The 20,830-nt window shown below is 39.2% G+C and overlaps 1 protein-coding gene across 1 annotated transcript; it reads right to left on the bottom strand.

Moving 5' to 3' along the window:
• Nucleotides 1-1,054: 1,054 nt before the first annotated feature.
• Nucleotides 1,055-20,722, bottom strand: LOC138765063 (inner nuclear membrane protein Man1-like). Its single transcript, XM_069941732.1, has 9 exons — nt 19,099-20,722; nt 16,177-16,217; nt 13,924-13,999; nt 9,973-10,049; nt 9,329-9,408; nt 7,201-7,346; nt 3,833-3,934; nt 3,072-3,174; nt 1,055-2,493 (listed from the first exon to the last, which is right to left on the bottom strand). The coding sequence occupies exons 1-9, from the start codon at nt 20,681-20,683 to the stop codon at nt 2,346-2,348; spliced, it is 2,358 nt and encodes a 785-aa protein (XP_069797833.1). The 5' UTR covers nt 20,684-20,722; the 3' UTR covers nt 1,055-2,345.
• Between the last annotated feature and the right edge of the window lie 108 nt (nt 20,723-20,830).

Here is a 20,830-nt window from a genome sequence, read left to right on the forward strand (position 1 = left end):
TAACCATTTGGTCTTGGTGAATTTCTATTGCTGCTGGGTTTTGGGGTCCTCTGGGCCCATCTCTAAACTGCAGTGTATGATGTTATTTCAGTGTTACTCAATTACGTCAATGAAAACACAATTCAATTAGAGTGACAAACACAAAAAGTTTAAAAGATTGAAATAGGACAAAGGCAGCACTAAAATAATAGAACTCCTAATAGCATTTTGCTTTTGGAACTTTTCTCTTCACAAAGCAAGCAGTGAAATTTACCAAAGATGGGCCAGACTGCAAAGTTGAAGCGATATTCAACATTATTGATCCTATTAGGTAGTGAAGTCGGCTCAAGGAGCAGAATGGATAAATCTGCTATTTATACATCCCAAAGGGCTTGACATTAGTCTTATCACACTGTTCTGTGCTAGTATAATCAGATGATGTATAAACTTGAACTTGAAAAATCACTGCAATCTACATTTTAGGAGACATTATGGAATTTGACTAAAATCTTTGTCTTAAGGTTGGATTTTAAAGAGCATCTTAACTGCAGGAAAATTATTTAAAAAAAATGAAAAAAAAATTAGGAAGGGAATTCCAGAACCAAATAGGAGACAGCTAAAGGCATTGTAGACTACCGTGGAAGAATCCAATTTGGGGGTGATCAAAAGGTCAAATTAGTAGTTATTAAATTTAAAGAAAGCTTAAAGAATTAATGGAAATAACGTTTTGGAAGGGGCTTGAAATAAAGGGTTGAACTTTAAAATGATTAAATATTATTTGGTGGATATTAAAATCAATGTCTGGCATGAACTGTTGCATTAATTTGCATTCTGGTTAGAGATGAAATTCTATTAATTCACCCTAAATATATAGAAAACTAAATCTCTTTAGTGATGAAATGGAGTCCATCAAGTTAATTCCTATTTTAAATACAAATATTTGGAAACATTTACTTTTCCAAAGAAAGCCTCCATCCAGCTATTGACAAAGGTAAGAGCTGGTGTAAAAATGTGTACAATTCAAAGTAAAATTTTCCTAATGTAGTGTATAATTGCGAACACAATACTCACAAAATTAAAAGTGAAAATGTTTATTTGTAAAACAATGCAGCAAAAGGTTATATTTTCCTTAATATTTTAGACAAATAGCGCGGTAACAGGCCTTTCGGCCCACGGGTCTGTACCGCCCAATTGATCTACAATCCCTGGTACATTTTTGAATGGTGGGAGGAAGCCAGAGCCCCTGGGGAAAACCCTCGCAGACATGGAGAGAATGTACAAAATCCTTACAGACGGCGCGGGATTCGAACCCCCAGTCCCGATCACGTGCTGACTGCTACACCTTTTTATTCATACACTTTTGAAATAGGTGCACACCACTAATTAATAATTTCTTCATTGAAAATGATACTTTAAAAAAAAATTAAACTTTCAACAGTGTTGTGACTATAATTGCCCCAAAACACTTCTGTCAACATTTTTGATTTTGTGGATGTGACACAAGAATTGCATGTTATACTAAAAAAAAAAGGCACTTATAGAAGAATTTTTTTTAAAAACAAGAATTCTAGATAAGTTCCTATGTAGTTTATATAATTTTGCTGATTTCTTAAAAACAGATTATTAGTTAACAAAGGGCAAATTGAATAAACAATTACTAGGTTTCAACACGTCTGGGCCTGATGACAAGAAACAGCACTTTACCAATTTTAATACAACTTGTATTCAGCTTGAAAACTGAAATGAAGATTTCTTCCATACACTGAAATCCTCACTATGAATACAAAAAACTTTGCTATATAGCACAAACATTTTTTTAAAATGGCAATGCAATTATAAACCTCACACAAGAGATGTTTTGGAAACAGAAAAGGCAATGTCTGAGTGCTACCCTTTCTTCCTCCCCGCACCCCCCAGCCCCCACCAATCAGCTATGAAGCAGCAACTACTGTTGAAAGAAAAACATCCCATGCTTCTCTTTGTAATACGAGATTCAATTAAAAGTAGGATTTTTCATTATGTAAAAATTGAAATACAAATGATTTTCCAAAAACACTATCTTTCTGTTAATGGAGTTGGGGTGGGGGGGGGGTGGGGAGGGGGGATGGCGATGGCGGGAAGGTCTCCTGATTTTATATCTGCAAACAGGCATTTTCTCTAGCACTCTTGGCACAGCCACTTAATTTTCCGTGCTTTTTTTTTTTTAAATGGGGCAGTGCTCATCTCTTGACCCCAAATTTACCAGAAACAACTAAGTGGTGCATGGAGAATGCCAGGCACAAGCATTTATTTGGGCACCAGATGTTGCATGCATCTCCATTTAATGCTAAACATGCCTTTAGCTTTGCACATTTTATAGTTATTTATTACATAGAGTCACAGAGGGATGAAGGTTGTGTCCACCTCCAAACCAAGAAATCTTGTCCATTTATTCTTTGCTTCTCTGTCCGAATCCGGGACTCATTTGCTTCAAGAAACTGCACAGCTTTCTCCCAGATTTTGTTCATCTTCTTCCTGATGTGGAAAAAGAAGTTTTGAATGACCACTATTAAAATTTGATTTGCTTCATATGAAATGTTCTCTGAAAAAGGATTTGCCACATCACTGGACTGATATTATTATGGTTGATAAAACATGAATTATGGTAATGCATTCTAACCAACACAAGTTAAACTTGCTCAGAGAACATCTTGTTCACCAAAATATTCTCAGTATAACTTTCTAGTTGATAAAAGTGGCCAGCTTAGGGCATCAATAGTAGACAGAAAGTGACTATAAGGTTTGGTCACAAAACCCCATCAGATTTTTACTTTCCAAGTCAAGATCATTGCTGATGGCAGGAAAGCTTAACCATTTATTCAATAAAATCAAAACTGATTTGGCCTCAGCTCAATTTACCAGCCTTCCCCCAACCCCCACCCCCCCCCCCCCCCCCCCCCAGCAATAATCCTCAATTTGCCTATTCTTCAAAAATCTGTGCATTAAACACAGTTAATGCACTACTTCCTTGGGCATAGAATTCTAGAAATTCACTGCTACTGGGAAGAGCTACATACTGGAGCAAATTATTTTTGCTAACATTGTCAACTAACCTGTCCTTAGGTTGAATTAGTGTGTCACGGACGTGTGGGATGGGTACATAAGGGACGAGCTCCAAATCTTTTGCCCAGTCCCGATAGTGAGCACGAGTGACAGCTGTTTTAATAAAAATGAAGAGATTAATTTTCTGATAGTAACAATCTACAACTACGAGCTGAAACTTATATCTACTTATAATCCCTGTGCATTTCACACTACTTTATCGGCATAACATAATTGGCAAGAAATTACACTTTACATATATTTTGCTTCACAAATCAGAATGCTCGTGGAAACACAAAATTGGGATATCCTTGCAGAAAGAGAGTGTTATTGTGATGCACTTGCCTTTAAAAACAGGACAATTGGACCTGCATGTTTCACACATAGGAACTACATGGTCAGTTCTTTTAAAATTCTCAAAGACTAAGGTTGGGGAGAAGGGACCAAGGCAACAGGCTCCCAGAGAAGGCATCAACTTAGCATGAAGGAAGCTGACTACATAAATAGTGATAACTGGTTCCCAATAATTGCTCAGTAATCAAAAGCAGCTCTCCATCAAGGATTAAGGATCTGTGAGGTAGCTTGCAGTTTAATGGCGAATCGCCTGATGATGATCCATTTTCCACATCCCAAAAAGATGCTGGTACTTTTATTCTTTTTTGCCATTAGCAGCAAATTAAAAGGGGAATTGATAGGCAGGAGAGAGAATAAATTGCAGAACTACTGGGAAATACAGATAGAATTAGATAGAAGATTAAAAAATGTACAGTACCTATGATTTTATTCACCATTTCATTCATATCGTGTTCTTGTTCTTCCATTTTCCTAGAATAGTACTTCAGAAGTAGCAAAGCAATCCATAAAAGGCCTAATACTATATAAATACAGAAAAAAATATGAGGTTAATTTTTGATTTCATAATTTGTTACAATATATTAGTTAAACATTATAGGAAGAAGAATTAATTTGGAAGTTCTGATTCTATTTTTACATGCTGACTTTCTAGATTTTAAGAAGCAGGATCAAGAATAGGCCCCGAGAACCTGCTCCCCACCATTCAATTAGATTAAAAGTGTTCTGATTTTGGACTAACCTCATTTTCCCTACCTACTTTCTATAGTCCTTCATGTCACTTTGGATCAAGCAACTGAATATCTTACCCTTGAATATGATTCAACTTCAAAGTTTCCCTAGAGTTGAGAGTATCAAGAAGTTTAAGATCCTCCAAGAGGAAAAAAAACTCTCCTTTGGCCAAATTATTATTCTAAAATTATACCTCTGGTTCAAAGTTTCTCCACAAGAGGAAATGCTTTGTCAATATCTTTCCTGTTATGTCTCCTCAGAACTTTATAAACTTTATTGAGATTACCCCCTATTCTTTTAAACCCCAATATGTTTTGGCCCAACTGCTCAACTTTCCTAAAAAGACAAATCCTTTATTCCAAGTAATCAATTAATGATCCTTCTCTGACTCCCTTGCGGACATACCTGCTTCATCAGGAACAAAGTCATTTCCATTAAATAATGTTTGGCCTGGAAGTCAGCCTGAAGAAAACTGAGGTCCTCCATCAGCCAGCTCCCCACCATGACTACCAGCCCCCCCACATCTCCATCGGGCACACAAAACTCAAAACGGTCAACCAGTTTACCTATCTCGGCTGCACCATTTCATCAGATGCAAGGATCGACAATGAGATAGACAACAGACTCGCCAAGGCAAATAGCGCCTTTGGAAGACTACACAAAAGAGTCTGGAAAAACAACCAACTGAAAAACCTCACAAAGATAAGCGTATACAGAGCCGTTGTCATACCCACACTCCTGTTCGGCTCCGAATCATGGGTCCTCTACCGGCACCACCTACGGCTCCTAGAACGCTTCCACCAGCGTTGTCTCCGCTCCATCCTCAACATCCATTGGAGCGCTCACACCCCTAACGTCGAGGTACTCGAGATGGCAGAGGTCGACAGCATCGAGTCCACGCTGCTGAAGATCCAGCTGCGCTGGATGGGTCACGTCTCCAGAATGGAGGACCATCGCCTTCCCAAGATCGTATTATATGGCGAGCTCTCCACTGGCCACCGTGACAGAGGTGCACCAAAGAAAAGGTACAAGGACTGCCTAAAGAAATCTCTTGGTGCCTGCCACATTGACCACCGCCAGTGGGCTGATAACGCCTCAAACCGTGCATCTTGGCGCCTCACTGTTTGGCGGGCAGCAGCCTCCTTTGAAGAAGACCGCAGAGCCCACCTCACTGACAAAAGGCAAAGGAGGAAAAACCCAACACCCAACCCCAACCAACCAATTTTCCCTTGCAACCGCTGCAATCGTGTCTGCCTGTCCCGCATCGGACTGGTCAGCCACAAACGAGCCTGCAGCTGACGTGGACTTTTTACCCCCTCCATAAATCTTCGTCCGCGAAGCCAAGCCAAAGAAAGAACATATGGTTTTATGTACAATTGAAGCAAGAGTTTCCTACTTCAATATTTGATTATACAAAAGACTCATTAAATGATGAACCTGCATGCTGACTTAGTGTCTTGTGTCAGAGGACATCAGGTTCCTCTGTATTAAATAGTATTTTGCTTTCCTATTCTTCACACCAGAATTAATGACTGTGAAATTCCTCACAAAATACCTCATCTGCCTTTTGTTTGACACACTTAATTAACCCACCAATCATTCTGGCCTGCTCAAAACTCTTTTCTCACTATTTTTTGTATATTTACTTGTAGATTCAATCCTTTAATCCCACTCATTAGCATAGCTTCTGAATAGTTACGGCACCTCATTGCTTACAGCATGCCAAACTGAAAATAGTCTACATATCTCAAGAGTATTTGTCCCTCTGGATCCATTCTTCAGCTTTCGTCCCTTTATTCTGAAACTCCTTTCTTGCACACTTCCACCTTTTTATTTCTTTAAAAGCCCTCTCCAAAATGACATTTTACTTTTGGTCATCACTTGTAACACTTCTTTTAAATCATATGTGAAGGCTTTATTTTTGGGCTTGAACACTTCATCAATCATAATTCTGAGTTACAAAGCTTAGGAAACGATTACTAGCTATTAGCTCATTATTGGTCTAAACATTTCAGACATTCACATATTGGGACACTTCACTGTTCACTCTGCTACTGGACTCACTAATGCGGACAAAAATATCTGGACATACGGTGTTTATTTCAGACCCTCGACTTTAGCTCTGAGGGATTGTCATGTCAAATGTGATCTTATCTATTTGAATGGCAGTGCCATATGTGTGGAAAAGAGGAGTAAACTTCGTGCATGGCAGTTTTTTCATTGTGAACACAATAATTTTTGACTAATTGCTTTCATTTAATAATGGAAATCTGAATAACATTTACATTTCTATGGTTAAAAAGCTTTTAACAATCCACTGAGTCTTGGGGCAGGTCCTCAGGATAAAATGCCCATGGTTTCCTTCCTGCTTGGATAGTAGAAAAATCAATTGCTCCTTTTTGAAGAGTTCCAGCTGAGAATATAGAGAATACCAGACCATGGCATATCCTTCACCATGGAATCAATGGTCTCTCAAGACTGCACCAAGGCACAAGACTAGGTTGTTTTGGGTTAAATCTAGGATTGAACAGTGCCATATCCACCTAAAGGTGACATTGTTGGCGACTAAGTAAAAATTAAGTAAGTAAACTCACAAGGCTATCAAAAAAAAAAAGGACAAGAGATGAAAAATAGAGCAAAAATTTGCTGGAAAAAAATGTGAAATATGGGTTACAGATTAACTTCAAGAATACTAAAGAACTTTTAATGATGGTACCTACGACATTTAAATCTACTAATTATTTGGATTACCCACAAAGTAATAAACAAGCTAAATTTATTGTTAAAATTCCATAAACTTATTGAATTTTGTCAGAACAGTAAATATGATAAACACAAGGCAACAAGTTAAATTATAGGTCACTGCAATGACCTATCAGAATTCTTTTTATTCAAATGATAATGAGACAGTTAGTATTGAACATAAATGAATCTTCTGGAAATACCTTTAATTCAGGAATTATTAAATATATTCTGACAACTTCAACTAGTATGGAAATTATCATTTTCAAATCCAAAATAAGATATTAAATCTAATTAATAATTCCAAAGACTTACTTGTAATAAAAATTAACATTCTACGGAGAATGGTAAAAAACGCACATTGGAGTCGACAGTACAAATTCATATGTGGACGAGTTGATTCAAGACAAGTCACTTGATCCACTGAAGTTACTGTTGCCTCAGAGTCTTCACCAACTAATCTATATCAAGATGCAAAAAGTATACCAAAAAAATCAATAGAGTTTTCATAACTGTAAATATTAGTATTTACTTTAAAGACAGGAGAAAAGTGATTCAAGTCAATAGTAAAAAGAAATTAAATGCAAATTATTGTTAAATGTGTTACTTTGCCCAAAATTATGAAGTGCTCTCAGTCTACTTGACTGGAACATCAAATTGCTAACTTGCCGTGTGCCCAATTTTAGGTTTAAAACCATAACCCAACACCACTGCTTGATACTTTTTAAGTCTGAAAGGATGAACAAAATAAAGAAATAAGACTGACTCCTGCCAATGACCCCCCCCCCCTAAATTTAAGAGTGGGTGGACTGAAGCTTATTTGAGAGAAACAAGCTTTAATGTTGATTCACACTATTTTTTTTTAAATATAAAGTTTATAAACTGTTCTATGTCTCTGAAGATGTAGGATAGTCCAGCACTGTTCAAATTGGACACCACACTGAACTGCCAAAATAGATTCATGTGCAGTCCTCATAAGGAGCTTTTAATTTAATTTTGTTGCTCTTGCTGTCTAATGGTGCAAATCATATTCTTCTTCAGGCCATCCATCCCATAGGATGATGATGGTTCCTTTCAGTCAGTTTGTGGGGTTTGGTAGGAGGATACCCCACTCCTCAGAAAGGAACAGCATGTGCATGAATGGATTTAGAGGAGTAGGGGTTACACAGGTCCAGACCCACCCTCTCTACATCTTCTCCTGGATCCAGCAGCATGGTGAGGTCCAAGACGGCTGGAGGAAGTTCTGTTGCAATAAATGGCCAGACTAAGCTTCAACGCAAGGGATGCCTTTTCCGTGCTTCATGGCACGTGTTTGCTAGATGGCCGTTGACCCTACGAGAGGATACGTCTGCCCTTTGAAAGGTCTGGTTTTTCATCCTGCAAGCCTGGAGGTGGAGCCGGTTTAGTTGGCGACCACCCGACCATGCAACAGGTAGTACTGGGTTACGTGGTACTCAGACAAGTGACCTGACTGGACTTGTTCTTCTATTGACTAATGAAGCAATAAGCTTTTCCATTCTGCTGGTCATCTTCATTCTCTGACAATACATAAAGCTTTCAAAGGAAATCAAGAATGAGATAAAATTAAGGACATAAGAAAATCAGAGCAGGTGTACACCACTGAGTTATTTTGACCTGCCCCACCATTCAATATGATAGTCTCCTTTTCTTTGCCAGTTCCCAATAGCCCTCAAATCCCGATTTTTTACTTATTTAAATACTTCCTCAACAAATACCCCCAATGATTTAGTCTCCAACTCTCTGGGTTAGAGAATTCCAGAGTTTTACCACTCTGAAAAGAAATTCCTCTATATGTTAGTTTTAAATGACCAGCTTCTAATCTTAGAACTATGCCACCTTTTTTGAGATTCTTTCAATAGTGAAAAATCTCAACAGGTACACTGTCAAGTCCCCAAGAACCTTGTATATGCTCCTCATTCGCTACTCCAAAGAACAGGTTAGCTGCCTGCCAAAACTCTCCTCCCAGGAATTTGCATATTGAATTCAGTTCAAACTGCTGCCAATCCATTCTCAAACAAGGATACTGAAATTCTGCATGGTACCTCCAATAGTACCTTTGTAATTGTACTTCCCTATTTCTAATCTCCAATACTCTTGCAATGAATGCTATGGTGCCATTTAACTTCCTATCCATTTACTGCATGCTTACTTTCTGCTATTCATGTACAAAAATACAGTACTTTAATTCCTCTGAATTTTATTGCTCATCTAAAATCTCTTTCTTTTAAGAATAACAATTCTGGGAAACATTTATTTTAAATGTAAACCGTGATCTCCCCCCCGACCCCACCCCAATTCATTACTTTAATTGTCATATACATTCCAAATGCTTTATAGTCTCTATGAGATTGGATTCTCTTTCATTAATCTTAATATATTCATTAGATGCTATAACTTGAAAGAAAAATAGAACTGAATTCACCTGATTCCAAGGTCCAGAGAACTCTGCATAATCCATTGAAGTGCCTCATTAAATTTATTTATATTTGGAACATTTAAAATCTGGGAAAACAATAAAATGGGTAAACAGCAAATGAAGAACTATAGATTTTTTAAAAAACTTTTAAGCTCTTACAGATATTTTAGTAAAAATCTTATCTTAAGATACCTTGAAAGTGATCAGTACATTTCAGATTGCATTTACAAATGTTTCGATTCTTCAACTTCAAATAGTTCCTGGTGTACTAATCCTATGATAACATTTGAACGCAGAGCTTTGATGGTTTATTTAATAACGCTCCCTCTAATCTCTTTTCCTCTCTTCTGCAAGAACTATGTTTTGAGGTTTTTGACCAAAAAAAACCTCACTGATGTGGTATATTTCAATTGAGACAATAATTAAGTAATCATTATAATTCCATTAATATTCAAATGGAAACATTGAAATGGTAACATCACATTGCACAACTGAATTTCATCCATCTCTTTTGTTTTCAAATGGTTTGTTCTACATCATGAAACTCTAACCTGCAAATAAGCTTCAACTGATTTCAGAATCAGAAACACAAAATTCGGTGTTTTTTTGTTTATTTGAAAGAATACTTCCAAATTAAATGCATTACTTACTGATAAGTGCACCTTGACATCAACGATTGGCACACATTTACTTTTAAGTGTTGATTCAGATCCACATTCAAATTCACCTGCAAGTTTGGAAATAAAACAATTCTCCCTTAATACAATTATCCATTCTTACACTAAAAATGAAGATCTAATCGAAGGATCTTTAGCTTCACCACAAGGCAAAATTATAGTAACCAATTTTGGGCACCACACTTTAGGAAGGCAATCCAGTGCAAGAAATTGGTGCAGAAGTTATTTATTAGCATCATACCTGAGGGGAAAGACTTCAGGGAAATAGATTAAAGAAGCTCACCTTCGATGGCTGTTAGGGGTTCTTCTTTCTTTTTAAAATTTTTTTATTGAGTTTAACAAAAACCCTTTACACAAGGCATTTATAGGCAGAATTTATGGTAACATAAATCAAGTATCATGTATATGAAACATAACCATAATTATTACATTAACTTATTTCATTCAGGACATCAAATTCTATAATTATAATTAAACAATTAAATTATAACTCTTATCGTCCAAAATCATATTGAATACAAAAATTATACAAATGATACATAAAATTCCCTTATATATTTTGTACTTCTCTGATGTGATCATGTTGTTCTGTCATATGATCTGTAATCTGTAGTTTAAATCCCTCCCCCCCTCTTAATTTGTTAGTCTTAATAATGAAAAGGAAAATAAACATTTTCCTACTAATCTACCCCTCCCTCTATACGAGGTTATCTGTATATATTGCAGAGATTCTAAAGCAAGAGTATCTGAACTCTTTTGAGTCCAACTTTTCAGCACATGCTGTTGTGAACCTCAACTACTTTAAAATTGGATGAGGACGCGTACTCTATAATCAACATCGAACAAACTCATCTTCAGTATTTTTGATGAACACAAATGTTCAAAGAAGAGAAACATTAGCAATTATTTTGACCAGGAAATCAATCGATGAATCCTGGAAACTTTGAAGTAGTGGCACAGAAACAAAAGAGCAGGGGATAAAATAAGAGTACCACGTGATTGACTATTTGCTGGGAAACTTGGGAGTTATTCATGACTGGCTTACACATTTGGTAATGGTAATCATTGTTTTTCTTTTAATTTAGAGAAACAGTATAGCAAAATGACCATGCTGCTCAAATACACAAAGTAACCTACAAACCCCATATGCTTTTGGAGGGTGGGAGGAAACCAGAGCACCTAGAGGAAACCCATGCAAACTCCTCACAGACAGCATCAGATTCGAACCCAGGTTACTGCAGCTGTAATAGGGTTGTGCTAACTGTTCCACCAATTGTGCCGCCCAATTTTGAAAATCCTTAATCTATACGTAATTTGTAAAACTGTGGGCAAAGTCCTAAATTTATTGTTTAATTAATATTATGAAATGTGGTTGGCTTAAAATCCACAAATCTAAGTGATGCATCACCTCAACAACAATTTACATTAAACTGCTTTGTACAACCTTTGTAACATAATTACAAAAGAGTGTAATAACAACTTTGAAATGAAGTACTGGAGGAGTATAAAAATGCAAGAAAATTGTCAAAAAAGTAATCAGGAAGGCTCAAAGACATGAGGCTGCTTTGGCAAACAATGTGAAAAAAAAATCCTCAGGGTTTCTACAGGTATAGTAAGAGCAAAAGGATAGTAAGGGACAAAATTGGTCCCCTTGAAGATCAGAGTGGTCGGCTATGTATGGAACCAAAAAAGATAGGGGAGATCTTGGAATGGAATTCTTCCAGAAATATTCACTCAGGAAACTGGCACAGAGCAGAGGAAAGGAAAACAAGCAGTGAGGTAATGGAACCTACTCAAATTAAAGAGGAGACGCTTGCTGTCTTAAAGCAAATAAAGGTGGATAAATCCCCAGGACTTGACAAGATATTCCCTCGGATCTTGAGGGAGGCTAGTGTAAAAAATGCCGGACCTCTGACAGCAATATTTAAAATGCCCTTAGCCAGGGTGTGTGTGGTCCCAGAGGACTGGAGGGTAGCTCAGCTTGGAAATTATAGGCCGATGAGTCTGGCGTCAGTAGTAGATAAATTATTGGAAGGGGTTTGAAGAGATCGGATGTACATGTATTTGGATAGCCAGGGACTGGCTATTAAGGATAGTCAACATGGCTTTGAGCATGGTAGGTCGTCTTTAACCAACCTTATAGGTTTTTGAGGAGGCTACCAAGAAAGCTGATAAAGGGAAGGCTGTGGATGTTGACAATGGGAAGTTAGTCAGCATGGTTCAGACCCTCAGTATTCATAAAGTAGTAAACTGAATTCAATAATGGCTGGATGAGAGAAGCCAGAGAATAGTGGTGGATGATTGCTTCTCAGAATATTGCCTCAGGGATCAGTGCTGGACCCTTGTTCTTTGTTATCTCTATCAATGATCTGGATGATAATATGGTAAATTGGATCAGCAAGTTTGCTGCAGATGATACAAAGGTAGGTGTTTTGGATAACAAAGAAGGTTTTCAAAGCTCACAGAGGGATCTGAACCAGCTGGAAAAATAGGCTGAAAAATGCAGATTGAATTTAAAGCAGACAATTGTGAGATGTTGCATTTTGGAAGGACAAAACAAGCAAATTCCTACATGATAGGGCACTGAGGAGTGCGGTAGAACATAGGGATCTGGGAATACAGATTCATAATTCCCTGAAAGTGGTGTCACAGGTAGATAAGGTGGCGCGAGTGTTGAACGCGCAGGGTGGCGCGAGTGTTGAACGCGCAGGGTGGCGCGAGTGTTGAACGCGCAGGGTGGCGCGAGTGTTGAACGCGCAGGGTGGCGCGAGTGTTGAACGCGCAGGGTGGCGCGAGTGTTGAACGCGCAGGGTGGCGCGAGTGTTGAACGCGCAGGGTGGCGCGAGTGTTGAACGCGCAGGGTGGCGCGAGTGTTGAACGCGCAGGGTGGCGCGAGTGTTGAACGCGCAGGGTGGCGCGAGTGTTGAACGCGCAGGGTGGCGCGAGTGTTGAACGCGCAGGGTGGCGCGAGTGTTGAACGCGCAGGGTGGCGCGAGTGTTGAACGCGCAGGGTGGCGCGAGTGTTGAACGCGCAGGGTGGCGCGAGTGTTGAACGCGCAGGGTGGCGCGAGTGTTGAACGCGCAGGGTGGCGCGAGTGTTGAACGCGCAGGGTGGCGCGAGTGTTGAACGCGCAGGGTGGCGCGAGTGTTGAACGCGCAGGGTGGCGCGAGTGTTGAACGCGCAGGGTGGCGCGAGTGTTGAACGCGCAGGGTGGCGCGAGTGTTGAACGCGCAGGGTGGCGCGAGTGTTGAACGCGCAGGGTGGCGCGAGTGTTGAACGCGCAGGGTGGCGCGAGTGTTGAACGCGCAGGGTGGCGCGAGTGTTGAACGCGCAGGGTGGCGCGAGTGTTGAACGCGCAGGGTGGCGCGAGTGTTGAACGCGCAGGGTGGCGCGAGTGTTGAACGCGCAGGGTGGCGCGAGTGTTGAACGCGCAGGGTGGCGCGAGTGTTGAACGCGCAGGGTGGCGCGAGTGTTGAACGCGCAGGGTGGCGCGAGTGTTGAACGCGCAGGGTGGCGCGAGTGTTGAACGCGCAGGGTGGCGCGAGTGTTGAACGCGCAGGGTGGCGCGAGTGTTGAACGCGCAGGGTGGCGCGAGTGTTGAACGCGCAGGGTGGCGCGAGTGTTGAACGCGCAGGGTGGCGCGAGTGTTGAACGCGCAGGGTGGCGCGAGTGTTGAACGCGCAGGGTGGCGCGAGTGTTGAACGCGCAGGGTGGCGCGAGTGTTGAACGCGCTGCCAGCTGAAGTGGTGAATGTGGGCTCAATTTTAACCTTTAAGAAGAATTTGCACAGGTATATGATTGGGAGAGGTATAGAGGGCTAGGGACTGGGTGTGGGTCAGCGAGTCTAGGCTAAAAAATGGATCAGCATAGACTAGAAGGGCCGAAGGGGCCTGTTTCTATAGTGTAATGATCCTCAAACTTACCCGCTATTTCTGCCAAATACTCATACATTTCAGTCAATATGATCATTATCATTTTGTGCTCTTCATTTCTGCAAAACTGAAACAAAAAGATAATCTCACCAAATAAAGTGAAAAGACTAATAAATAAGGTCATTGTTAAATTTTATGCAATTGATGTAAAAACAGATCCAAGTCGTGAAGTTTTCTTTGATCAACAAGAAATACAAAAATCTAACTGCTCATCTAATATAGAATGACTGCTAGTGAGCCGATAATGCCACAGCCAAACATTAGTGGGCCGATTGAACATTTTTGACGAATGAATACACAATTGTACATATCACTGTTAAACAATACAGCATCACACGTGCAAAACAGTTGTTATCCATCTTACAAGAGATTGAAGGTGATCCATTGAAAGTAACTGCAAATTGTACAATAGTCATCATTACTAATCCAACAGTCTAACAACTACTACTTCAGAAATAAATTCCGGGAGATAGCAAAATTCCGCAAGGCATCTCTTGCTTCAACAAATGATATAATTATTCAAAAGGATAAATTACACTAGTTATCATCTTATTCTCTGATGTGGTCAAGTTATGCTAATTAGTGAGTAGGTTGAGTGAACTTGGCCTTTTTTCCTTGGAGCGACAGAGGATGAGAGGTGACCTGGTAGAGGCGTACAAGATGATGAGGCATTGATCGTGTGGATAGTCAAGACTTTTTCTCAGGGATGAAATGGTTGCTACAAAGGGACATGAGTTTATGATGATGGGAAGTAGGTACAGAGGAGATGTCAGGGGCAAGCTTTTTTTAAAAAATGCGCAGAGAGTGGTGGGTGCATGGAATGGGCTGCTGACAACAGAGGGGAAGCTGAATATGATAGGATCTTTTAAGAGACTTTTGAATAGGTACATGGAGCTTAGAAAAAATAGAAGGCTCTGGGTAAAAGCCAAGTAATTTCTTGGGCAGGGACATGTTCAGCACAACTTTATGAGCCAAAGGGCCTGTATTGTGCTGTAGGTTTTATAATTATATAAATTTGCTTGTTCTGCATTTAATATAATGGGTCAAATGCTAAGTCCTTGATACTAAAAAAAATACATAGAGTTTAGTCCAGTTAAAATGCTACAAATAAAAATGATGAGTTGAAATACTTTGCCTTTGTGGAACTTTACCATTGCATAATTTGAAGATTTTTCTGTTAAATGATGTATTAACAAGATGGTCATTAGTGATAAAGCAATCCATTACACTTCTAATTAGAAATCCAATCTTCTGCTGAACATTTATAGTACTAATCTTGGTTCAATGCCACAATCCCTGTATTTCATCAACTAATCAAAATAATCTTTCACCATTGTTGACAGAACACATGACATATCTTTGCGGTTTCATGAGTGAAACTAGAATATATGCATCATCACCATCTTTCAATTTGGGATTATTTTTATATACATCACCAAAAGTCAATATTTATGCTTCTTCTTACAACCTTTACAGTCATCGTAGGTGTGGAAGTATTGATGTGTGGGAAAGTATTTTACCCAAAAGGTGTGACAAAGTAATTCCTGACCATTGGAACATACAAATTCTAACCAAATGAAGAGTTCAAAAGCTTTGTGATTTGAACTCATCTTCCAGAGAAAACAGGACAGGGGAATGATTGAGAACACAATGGACAATTACCTATTTATCAATTTGAGCTACTTTTATAATTGTTATAATTTGGGTATAGTCCGGTCCATTTATTTAAATAGGTATGTATAAATACAAAAACCCAATGGTTGATAATAACAATTTTATCTATCTTATTTTGGGAATGAGAAACACTGCAGTGAGATTATTGAAGACAATAGCTTACATTTGTAAAATTGCAAGTTGGTACTCAAACATGAAAGCAGAAGTTCCAAACCTGCTGGCTGAGTTCTGCCAGTGATTTCCAGGTTGTGCTATGCTGCTAGATTCCACTTAAGAGTTCAAAGGTAGAGCAACAGCTTGTTGAGATTCCTGGCATTTACACTAAGAAATCTTTTCTTTGACTTTATGCCAGGCTAGGTATAGAATGGGCTTTGAAGGAAATTCATGTCTAAATCTAAACTTTATGGGAAGGGATGAAGAATCAAATCTGGATTTGGTGTTCTATTTTATGTAATCTTTTCTTTGGCTTGGCTTCACGGACGAAGATTTATGGAGTGCATGTAATAGTCACTCTCATTATTGGAGATTCATTATTTGCAACATTTTTAATGAAAAGTTAAAGTTACTCACTGTGTCGGTTTTACCATGGCAATCCATTGGCAACATCTTAACTAAAAAGGAAAGAAAACCAGATTGTAAAATTCTACACAAGCACAATTGAAACAGTGCACCCAATATGGCAGGTCTTTTACACTAAGTTTTAATCAAGATCTAAAAAAAACAGCCAAACAGCAGAAAATGGAAGCAGATGTCATTATCAATGCTCAGTTTTCTTTTAATAAATATTCATAAATAGCAGGCAGAGAGGAATGGTTTTAAAGGACTTTTAAAGACAATTTTTAAGGCCTTTAACAGAAAAGAAATACAACAGATTGTTGAACATTAATATCTCAAGCTATTTTCTTTAAACAATTAGAAAACATAAAATGAAAATAGACAACAAATATTTTATGGTAAGAATTTAAAGCAATTTAGACTTTTTTTAAAAATAACCAAAATTAACCCATTTTTCTCATCTCATAAAACTAAGAAATAGCTCAAAAAGAATCAACAAAGACAATGATAATGTATGCCTTTGCAACAATTACAGTTCTTTAACCCATTGAGATGACCAAGTATAAACAGGACAGATGAGTATTAGAAACAAAAATACACTGTTCAGTGAAACCAGTTCAGTCTGTGTCACTCATGGAAAAGTGAACACAGGTTAATCTTAATCTTTATAAAATCTGTTAAACATCAACTTCCTGCATTTTTTGTCTAGTTCGATTGAATAAAATCATATTTACATTAATTGCATATATATATATATATATAATTAAATTACTGTTGTCACAGATAAACCACAAATTGGAAATCTATTATCTAACAATGGGCCAATATAATTATGAATGAGCATGCAATCAAAATTTAAACAGGTTAAAACAATGAATAATAAACATCTGGATAAACAGAACAATTGTTGGGATTTGGGAGTACATCTGGATAAGTGTTGGAATGTTTACATCCTTAATGCAAGTAAAGTAAAATCCGTTATCCAGAATTTAAGCAACCAGCAAAAAAACAACAGAAATAGGTAAAGAAAAATCTGGAAGTTTAATTTGCCAATCATACTGGCACTGGAAAATTCACTGATCCGCCATCACCAATCCCCAATAGTGTTGATTGTAACTGAAATCACAGTTCAACAAAATAGATTTTGACTGAAGAAATGGTGGAAATAAAATTGAGAAAGGAGACATGGAGTAGTGGAGATCAGAATAGAGGTGACTGAAAACTGCCACTCAGCGTTGAACACTTGCAAAAAGATTCAATGAATATGCTCATAGTAAAAGATTCATTGTCAAAGATCATGGAGTCATATGCAAAATTATAGAAATGAACTGAAATGAAGCTGTGGAGGAACAAAAAAACTTTATCAGGGAGACTACAGGTATTGAATTTAATGGACTGGAATAGAGTCAATGGAGGCCATTGGTACATGAAAGGAGCAAGTGACACAATTCTGAACATAAAAATAGAAATTGTTCGATATCTGGCCATAATACAACAGTTTAAAAGATGTTACAAATAGGAAAGGTAAAAGCTCGTTAACCTGCTATCAACCATGAAGAAATCCTGACAGTTTGGCACTTGATTCACTTTAAATATCAATACTTCCCAACTCCCTTTAATATACTACCTACATGTTTGATTTCAGTTACCTGTTGAAAACAAAGGAAGTTTCCCAATCTTTCACCATTTAAGTAATACACTATCTTTGTTTTCTCATGTGATTTGTTCAAAGTCTCTTTTCATTTCTCACAACTCCTATTTCATTGAGTTTCATTGGCAAATTTAGGAATGTTGATTTATGTTCTGTTCCCTGCATTATCGCACTAGCTATTGCCTCCCACACCCAAAAAAACTATTTTTACTCTCCATTTCCTTCATCAATTTTCAATTCATACTAGTTCTCACAATCTCATGTACTTTAATTTTATACAGCATTTTATATGGACGTTAAAGGCCTTCTGAAATTCCAAATACACCGTTATTTCTCCTTATCTGTTCTACAATTAAAATACTCCAGATTTGTCAAATATGATTTCCTTATTGACTTTGGAGTTTTGAAGGCAACAGCTATGGAAATGGTGAATGTACTCATTGTTACAGAACAATTTTCATAGATTGGAAGATGGAAAATGTATTCTCATTATTTAAGAAAGAACAGAGAGAGAAAAAAGGAACATGAAAACCTGACACAAGCAGTAAAGAACACTATAATAGACTTGGACAGAGTAACATGACAAATATGTTACATATTTTCCCATAGTTGTAATCAGAAGATTAGATTAGCATGGCCAGTGATGTGACATATTCACTGTACCCAATAGTCCTCAATATTGTGGTACAGTAGAGATTATTTAATAAAATTAGAGTGTACAGTATTGAGAGAAGTATGGTGTCATGGACTGGGAACTGGCAACTCAACACAAAAAAAAGTAATTAATGGGAACCAAAATAACTAGATGATGGAAATCGGAAACAAAAAGCATAGGAAAACTCAGCAGATCAGCGTCTATGGAAAGAAAACAGTTCACTCAATTTCAACAGTTCAGATCTGACAAAAAAGATAGATCCAAGTAAGAAGTTTGAGAAGTCTCTGGAGAATAAAGGGAGTTTGAAACAGGGTGAATTGAAAAAAAATTGGGCAATTTTTGGCTGGGGAGGATGCCAAAGTGCTACAGGAATCAGCAATTTACAATTTAGAGCTATGATTTGGACGAAATGATTAAAGATGATTTTAGAAATATTCCAAAGAATTAGAGGGTGTTCAAGCAGAAACCTGGTGATGAGGTTAATGATCGACAATAATCTTCCTGAATTGTACAGGCAGACACAAGAGAGTGAATGGCTCCATTCATGGCTCTGTTTTAATCTAGAGAGCATCTGTCAATATTCAAGATTTCAAAATGCCTGATTAATTTCAAATATAGTATGTGTACTTACTATTTTCTTCTGTGTTTTCCTGAGATTCAACTAATCTCAAGGCTTTCACACAAACTAATGCCAACAGCACAAGACATAGCACAATTGTGGCTATGTATAGAAACGGTGCTAGATAAAATTCGATTTTAAAGAGACGATTTTTGTGCTTTTGGTTCTTCTTCACGGATCCAGACGTTCGGTGTAGGTGGCTTTCATCATCTTTCTCTGACCAAATGTCCGACCATCCTCTGTACTGGGTATCGGAATACGAGCCCTGCACGTTTCTTGCGCTCTTGTCGCCAAATTTGCCCGTATATGCATCAGAAAACAAACTGGTGGATTTCCTTGCATATGGCTGTGAACTTGCACCCTGGTATTTTCCTGTACACGAGTCCAAATTCACACTGTCCGTTATTCCCATGTATCGACGTGAATACAGGCTGCCGATTTTCTCCGCGTGCCGATCTGAAGACGTAACGCCAGTTTTCACCTCATCTTGATCGGAAAACGGGCTGCCGGTGTTTCCAGCGTATCGATCGGTTAATAGGCTGTCAGTTGACCCCTTATATCGATCGGAAAATGTGCTGCCGGTGTTTCCAGCATATCGATCTGTTAATAGGCTGTCAGTTGACCCCTTATATCGATCGGAAAATGTGCTGCCGGTGTTTCCAGCATATCGATCTGTTAATAGGCTGTCAGTTGACCCCTTATATCGATCGGAAAATGTGCTGCCGGTGTTCCCAGCATATCGATCTGTTAATAGGCTGTCAGTTGACCCCTTATATCGATCGGAAAATGTGCTGCTGGTGTTTCCAGCATATCGATCTGTTAATAGGCTGTCAGTTGACCCCTTATATCGATCGGAAAATGTGCTGCCGGTGTTCCCAGCATATCGATCTGTTAATAGGCTGTCAGTTGACCCCTTATATCGATCGGAAAATGTGCTGCTGGTGTTTCCAGCATATCGATCTGTTAATAGGCTGTCAGTTGACCCCTTATATCGATCAGAAAATGTGCTGCTGGTGTTCCCAGCATATCGATCTGTTAAATGGCTGTCAGTTGACCCCTCATATCGATCGGAAAACGTGCTGCCGGCTTTTCCCCCAGATAATAGGCTGCCGGTGTTCTCCGCAGAGCGATCTGAAAACAGTCCTTCAGTTTTCGCCGGGTATTGATCCGAACGCAGTCTGCGAGAGGTTTCCGAGTACAATTTGCTGGAGACTGTCCCCCGAGGTGACTCGCCACCCACGGATTCCCATTTCCCAGTCCGCCGACCATCGGCCGACGAGCCCGCGTAATCTGCCTCAGGCTCCTCGTCGGGCTCCTCGTCGTCCTGGTCATCTTCTAAGCGCCAGGCCCCGGAACTGGCCGCACTAGGCCGCAGGCGCGCCTGCCTCGGGTGGGTGGCGGCCGAGGTGTCCGCCTCTTTCCTCTGCCCGATCGTCCGCGGCCTGCGGCTGCTCCGCTCTCTCTGCTGCCTTTCTGACTGAAGCTGGTTTAATTTTTTAACGTAAAGCGACCTGGTGGAGTCGGTGATCGGCCCCGCCGAGTAACCCAGGGATTTCAGCTGCCGCCTCAACTCTCCGTCGCTCACGGCCAGCGCCATTTTCAACGTCCGACGTCACCGTTCAGGCACGCAGCTCGGAGCATGCGCACCAAGTGTCAATGAGGTCACCGTCGGTCCAGATCACATGAATGAAGTCACCTGACTGAACCATGTGCATTGGATTGGGTCAGAGCAGGATATCTTCCC

The sequence above is a fragment of the Narcine bancroftii genome, chromosome 5, assembly GCF_036971445.1.
Source record: "Narcine bancroftii isolate sNarBan1 chromosome 5, sNarBan1.hap1, whole genome shotgun sequence".
NCBI classification, from domain to species: Eukaryota; Metazoa; Chordata; class Chondrichthyes; order Torpediniformes; family Narcinidae; genus Narcine; species Narcine bancroftii.

Bases quoted from the DNA above. Each gene is read 5' to 3' on its own strand.
- LOC138765063 (XM_069941732.1), bottom strand. From the start codon at position 20,683: ATGGCGCTGGCCGTGAGCGACGGAGAGTTGAGGCGGCAGCTGAAATCC. The intron at 16,218-19,098 runs GTAAGTACACAT...TTTCCTTTTTAG, and splicing joins GGAAAACACAGAAGAAAATA to TTAAGATGTTGCCAATGGAT. The intron at 3,935-7,200 runs GTAAGTCTTTGG...GTATTTATATAG, and splicing joins AATGTTAATTTTTATTACAA to TATTAGGCCTTTTATGGATT.